The sequence below is a fragment of the Buceros rhinoceros genome, unplaced genomic scaffold, assembly GCF_000710305.1.
Source record: "Buceros rhinoceros silvestris isolate BGI_N320 unplaced genomic scaffold, ASM71030v1 scaffold12081, whole genome shotgun sequence".
In the NCBI taxonomy this organism is placed as follows: Eukaryota; Metazoa; Chordata; class Aves; order Bucerotiformes; family Bucerotidae; genus Buceros; species Buceros rhinoceros.
In genome coordinates this window covers 1-6575 of record NW_010393709.1, presented here as the reverse complement: position 1 = coordinate 6575, position 6575 = coordinate 1, and the positions used below count along the sequence as shown (strand labels likewise).

The window sequence follows — 6575 nt, the reverse complement described above, 5'->3', positions numbered from 1 at the left end:
CCACCCCCACCCCACAATAGCGCTTTTAACTCAGGTTAAGCAAAGCAAATATGAAATGTACAAAGCATCCACCGGAGAACGTGAATGCAGCCCCTGCTCCTCTGCATGTGTATGACAGCACATTAGTTTCAGCAAGCTGGCTCTACCTTCTGAGAGGCTGGGGGACAATTAGGTCTAAATAAAGATACCTTATCTTCAGCATTTTCGATATCTGTGGTGTCATCCCCTGTCAGAGATGACCTCCTTCTCCTCTCCTGCAGTGCCAAGTGTTTTGTTTTACACTGACGTTTCCCTGATGGCTTCTCACACTCGTTGTATTTCTGCAGCAGAGATGCATGTTGGAAATCCTCCTCTTCGTCTGTGTACAGCCCATCTGTCTTCCGGCTTTCTTTAATTTTCTGTTGTTTGGCAGCCAACCGCGAGGCTGGAGTACAGCTTGGCTGAGCCTGCCTTTTGCTGTTTGCATTGGTGGATGAAAGGCTCTTCATGTGCGGAGACACTGGGAATACGGGCAAGCCTAAATGGGAAGGAAAGGCATTACACGTTGCATGGTGTGTTAAAAGGAAAACACATTGCTAGCACTTCAGAGAAGCTCCTCGACTTAAGAGATCTACCAATTACGTTTTCAAATCATTAATATTTTAAGTGATCCGCATTCAAATTGTAAACAGCATCTTGTCAGTTAACGTTATGTTAACAGTTATAACGCTCTGATAAAAACTGCTAAATGAAATGCCTCGCACCAGGTGCTGGGGCACCACGAAGGCCATACCATGCCATGCCAGCTTGGTGCTGCTGCAGCCCAGTCACCACAGGCAGAGTGGAAAGCTGCCACTGCACTGCCTCGCTGGGGGAAAAACCCGCCTCCTTACCTGGAACTGCTTTATCTGAAGGGGAACCAACTCCTTCAGCAGCCTGGGCCTGGCTGGGCTTGTCTGCCTTTGGCTAGGTGTGGTCACAGGGCAGACACACGGATGGAGGAGGAGGAGGAGGGGAAAGCAAGAGAGGCAGAAGCGTGGATGAGGTCTTGACAGGACAGCACAAGTGGGAATGTTGAGCTTAGCCCCAAGACAGCAGTAAGACGAAGAACATCTCTTTGGCAGCATTTTTGCTTCAAATAAGAAAGGAGCCTTCTTCAAGAGAAGAAAGTCTTCTCAAGGAGCCGTCTCTGCTGAAGCCCTGTGTGATCTCTCTATCAAAAAGCACAGAGATTTTGTGGGAAAAGCAATCAGCTGTGTTTTCCCAAAGACTTCATCCAGAAGTGGAGTCTTTCTGGGAGACCAGAAATCCCTGGGTCATCGGGGAACTAAGGTCAGTGCTCTGTCGCCCACGGCAGGATACTGGCAGGGACGGGGGGTTTCTCCAGGGGTTAGCTCTAACAAGCCCACAATCTGGGCCACATGCAAAAGCAGGGTTACTTCCCCCCCCAAAGTGCAAGCAGGTTTACAAAACAAGGACAGGAAAGTTGACTTTTTATAGTCTGAATTTCCCTTGGGAAAAGAATTGAGGTGACCTCAGAACCAACTCCTCTGCAGAAAAATTAAAGGTTGCTGGAAAGGAAGGGACACTTCAGCCAAACAATACCACACCACTGAGGGAAGGTGTGGAAAAAACCCTGAAAACTTGAAAGAGGCTCCTTTGCTCCAAGAAGTCTCTGAAGTGATGCCACTTTCAGAACAGAAGAGATGGCAGGAGCAAATAAGGCAGCTGCTCAGGGAGACCTTTATTTAAAGAGACTCGATCCAGAGCCAGTCAGTAAAAGAGAAAATAAAATCTAGAATCTTTTCAGTGGGCAGCTTCACACTTTTGATATCCCTTAAATAAATCTGTGAAAGCAACTTGCAGAAGGCTTTCTAGATTAAAGATGAAAACAGAAATCCCTCAGTTCTTTCGAGCCGCTTTCAAGAAAAAGATGCATACTGCGGCTTGCCAAGCAGATGTCAGGGAATTTACAGGACGCACGATGTGCAGATTGTTCAGCAAAAACCCAGTAAGTTTTTTAGTCTCTGCAATCCTGAAGGACAGCACCTAGTTGCAGGCTGAGCCTAAGCATGCTAAGGTTTGTCATTCCAACTTTGCAGACAGCATGAAGCAAGGAGCGTTTAATTCTCCTGTTCCCAGCTAACCTAATTGGACTAGCATGTAAAAAGCTCAATTCCAATACAGAAGTATCATCATTATCTACTTAATCACTTTCTAAAAAAATTGTGAGGATAGAAAGCAGCAGCAATGAGGTCTAGTGAGTGCAAAGGGAAGTAAGAAACTGCTGCATGTAGAAAAACTAGAATAGACAGAAAAAAAACCCCACATGTCTAGAGAAGGACAGAAATACCAAAAGGATGGAGGAAAAAAAAAAACCACAGGAAGAGAAGCCTATCTCAAAAGAACTGCAGGTTTTCCCATGCAGCGATGCTGAGGCATTAAAAGCAGAAGTTTAATCACCACAAAGAAAATGGGTACTCCAGCCTGCAAGCTCCATGCAAACTGTGTGCTCCACTTTGACTCTCTACGATGGTGACAGCAGGCACCAGGTTAAATGGGTGCTGTAGTCAAAAGATGGAAAGTACCAACACGGTGCCCAGGACCTCCAGGATCGATAACGTTGCCAGAGGCCAGTAAGAGGCCAGCACTATCCAGAAAAAGCCAAGCATCAGTCTGGGAAATACAAGACACATGGGCAGAAAAAAGGCAAGCGATTAATCCTGGAATCCCACCCCATCTTTCTCACCACTACGTATGTGAAGGGAGAAGAAAAACAAGAGTGGGCAGGAATATCCCCAAATATCCATTAAAAAAAAAACCTAAACCCCTAAAAAACCAGGCTTCCGATTGATGTGGGTTGTGGCAAGTCTGACTCAGAGGAGGATCTGCCTCCCTTCCCGCAGGAGCAGGCTGCAGAGACGTCCACGCGGAAAAGCAGCTGCTGCCACATCACCTGAATTCTCACTTGTTCAGCTTCCCCCTTAGTAGCTGCCTGCTCCTGCCTGCCAAGCCAGTGGCCACCACACTGCTGGCAACTCGAGGTGGCTCCGAGGGGCAGGCACCGGCCTCCTTCCTCACTCCTATCCTCCAAGCTTTTTTTCCCCTCCTGTGCAGGTTTTCTCCTTACACCGGGTGAGCAGCTGCAGCTCCCTGGGGGGCTGTCAGAAGAGCTGGCTACCGCACTGCCAGCAGCACCAGGAGGTTACTGTTCGGCAGGGACCCCAGCAGAAACCACGGCTCCCACCTCGGCCAGAGGTCTGAGTGAATGGCAAGATGCCCTGAACTTACAGGCGTCCCCACACTCACTGACCTGCTGTGTCCTGGAAAGTCAGCATGGGGAATGTCACCTTGCAAGCGGGATGAGGCAGGGTCATGAAATTATTTCGAGCAAGCCACATCCTGGCTGTCAGGGTTCTGACCCACAATTGAGGCTGCAAGGAGGCAACAGTCCGAAGAGGCACCAGGGAAACATTTCCAATGACCACTGCTTGGTCCCCCAGCCAGCAGGCAATGACCAGGGGCCAGAGGGGTGACAGCCTGGAGGCCACTTGCAATGCAGTGCATGACTCCCCCCGCACTAAACTCCTCGGCTGAACAGGACGAGAGCATCAAGCTTCAAGCTCAGAAGCCAGCAGCCTCAATCTTCCCGGAGATTTGCAGGCACGGGCGGCAAGTCATCCTGCTGTTAGGCTAAGGTTTCACGGGTGCAGGGGCATTACCTCGATGCCCTGTTAGAACTCTCTTCTTGGGATAAAACCAGCTTCCCAGAAGCAGAGACTGCTTCACAGGCAATGTCTGGGCACTAGGAACAGATGTTCCCAAGCCCCAAAGGAAAAAAAAAAGCTGCAAGCAGCAGGTTATTTTATCATATTCACAGAATCTGCTTGTTTAAGAAAAGTTTGAGGATTAGTCCCAGGTTCTACAGACAAGCTGGAAGTCTCCATCTCCATACCACTGTCATACAGGTGATGCTTGGTTGCACAACAGGGAGAAATGTCCCCTCATCTTAGTGAACTAAGAAACAGAGATTCAGAGCTTTACACTTCAGCAGGGCTGGAGGAGTGTCAGCAAAGTGATCTGAATGATCTCCAGTGCCTTGGCACAATGAAAAGTGAGACATAATTTAGCCAAGTTTATGGTTTTATAGCAGCTTCCAAAACCAAGAGGTTTGTCACAGCTGTGGGGCGACTGAATGTGAATGTCTTTGGGAACGGTGCATAAATCGGGAGCCACCTCTTTTTCTTTCCTGAGGACATGCGTTAGAGAAGCCTTTCGCTGCCACAGGAGGCATTGCAGGGGAAAGCTAGAGCGTCCTTACACAATGCGGCTTCTTGTTAGTGACCCTCGTTTAATCTCTACAAGGTATCTCTTTCTAAAAGTACAAAGGGGAGCAGGTGATGGGCAGGGACGTTTGAGGAGATGCCATGCTCAACGAGGCAGCACATAAAGCAAGCGAATAAGAGTCAAAGCTCCTTTTAAACTACGTTTTTATCTCCTGCTCCACAAATCCCTTTGGAGAACCTTCCCCATCAATAAGCATCAAAGTTTGGGGTTTTCTGCCCTCAGATAATCCTACTGAGGGGAAAGATGGGTGAGGAGCTTTAGGACAGAAAGGAAGCCGATACTTATGCCTGTGACTGTTTCGAAGATGCTACCCAGGAAAAATCTCACCGATGAGGGATGACCTGGACTCAGCACTTTCCATGGCACAGGACAAGAGGACCAACTCTCCTCGTGCTTCTCTCTTTCGAGGGAATCTCAGTGAAACTAAAGATTAGGCCAGCTGGAGGGTGAATGTCTACCAGTTTGATGAAGCTCCCAGGTCTGTGAAGGAGGAAGGTGCCCAAACACCCAACTCAAAGCTCCATTTCCGAGAAACAGCCTTTCCTCAAAAGCAGGCAGAGGACTTGGAGAGGTAAGAAGCGGAGAGGAAGAAAAATATTAGCAGCCTTTTACCTAAAAAGCCAAAAGAGACAAGGGCTCCCTGCTGTGCCCAGAGGAGAAGGGGATTCACAAGCAGGTGCACGTGGGCTGTGTGCTGCCATTCCCCACTGGACCTCCAACCAAGCTAGGCAGCAAATGTCGCAGGAAAGGGGAAAACTAGCAGTGCAGACACTGTGCCCAGGGTGCTGAGGACAGGAGACAGTGCCCTGTCCATCTCAAAGAAAATCTGGCGTATTGCCTCCATGGCTCTCCCGCAATATAGGGAACAGACAGAAAAAGATGAGAGGATGGGGAAAAGGGGGAAGCAGAGTGAGGAGGAAAGAAGCAACCAGAAACAAGTCAAGGAAAGCTAATGTGCTTTGAGGAAGCAATCCTTAGTAGAGAGCTGCTGGAAAGATCTCTGCCAAGGGGTCAGGGAGTGGGGTCACAGGAGTTTACAGGACGTGTCTGGGATGAACAAGCAAGGCATCCTCTTCAGGAGGAGGATGAGCTTTGCTCTTGAGCGTATGCCCTGGGAAAGGCAGGGAAACCCAGCAGTGCTGAGGGTGCTGGAGGCGTTGGGTTCCCGAGATTAAGAGCTGCTAGCTGTGCTGACGCTGTTTCAGAGGGTCACAGCTCCTCAAATCCTACGTGTGGTTAAATTTTTTTACACCAACTAGCAGCCTGTTTGCTCCCTCCCTCGCCCAGAAGCATGCCCGCGTGGTATGCCTCCCCCCCCAGTTCTCCTCTAGAGACATAAACTTCATCTTCACGTTATCTATGAAAGAGTATTTAAATCCAAAACATACACACACACACACGCACAAACACATAGTTACACTCACATACACAAACACATTTTCTTGTCTGCCAAACATCAGCTACAGTGCAATTCTTAAAGAGGAGGTGTCAGTCCTTATACAAATGGACATCTACAGAAATAGATATATAATCTTTTTTAAAAAAAAAGAAAAAAGCTCTCGACAATTCCTTAACATCGGTGGCAGCATGCGTCACTGTAAATGCTAAAGCCGTCTGGTTTCCCTAGTAGTCTCTGCATACCTTGTTCATTGTCACTTGTTTTGAGGGACTCTTCAGACCAACTTCTATTGCTTTTGGCCTCTGACCTTTTCTTGGTGTGCCTTTCTTCTGTGAAGTCTTTGACCTTTGCAGTGGCCTCTGGCTGAACAGCCTCAGCTAAATCTTTCCTGCTTTGCCGGCCCAACTTGCCGGACGGGGATCTCTCTGGTGACACCTGCTGCTCCCATAGTTCCCTAAGATGCTGCAGGTGACGCTGCTTTTTGGGATGGAGCCCTGTTAATTCAATGCACACCTTCAGGTTGGTCACCTCATTACAATTGGGCTCTTCTAAGTGGTTAGAGGAATTGTTTGTCATTTCCCTCTCAGGCCAGTCATCTAATGGAAAAATAACTAAAAATTAATCAAAAAGCCCCCTCAACTTAAAACAAAAGCTACATTTCACTTTCGGGGCATATACTCTCAGCTTTTACCACCACACTATGCATTTTAAAGGTTCGCTCATTAAGGGTTACATGCACTACAGGAACTTGCACTGCTGTGGCTACAGTGTCCAATGACTAGTGCTTTACCCTTATATACCAAGTTTTTAATATATACATATATATATATACACATATATATACATACAT

The 6575-nt window shown here is 47.9% G+C and overlaps 1 protein-coding gene across 1 annotated transcript; it reads right to left on the bottom strand.

The window, feature by feature from the left end:
* Window positions 1–188: 188 nt before the first annotated feature.
* LOC104501197 (BCL-6 corepressor-like) lies at window positions 189–6321 on the bottom strand (the record flags this gene model as incomplete). Its single annotated transcript, XM_010144963.1, has 2 exons — window positions 189–517; window positions 5968–6321. Coding segments are annotated over 2 exons (683 nt in total), but the record flags the coding sequence as incomplete, so codon positions are not given.
* Window positions 6322–6575: the final 254 nt, after the last annotated feature.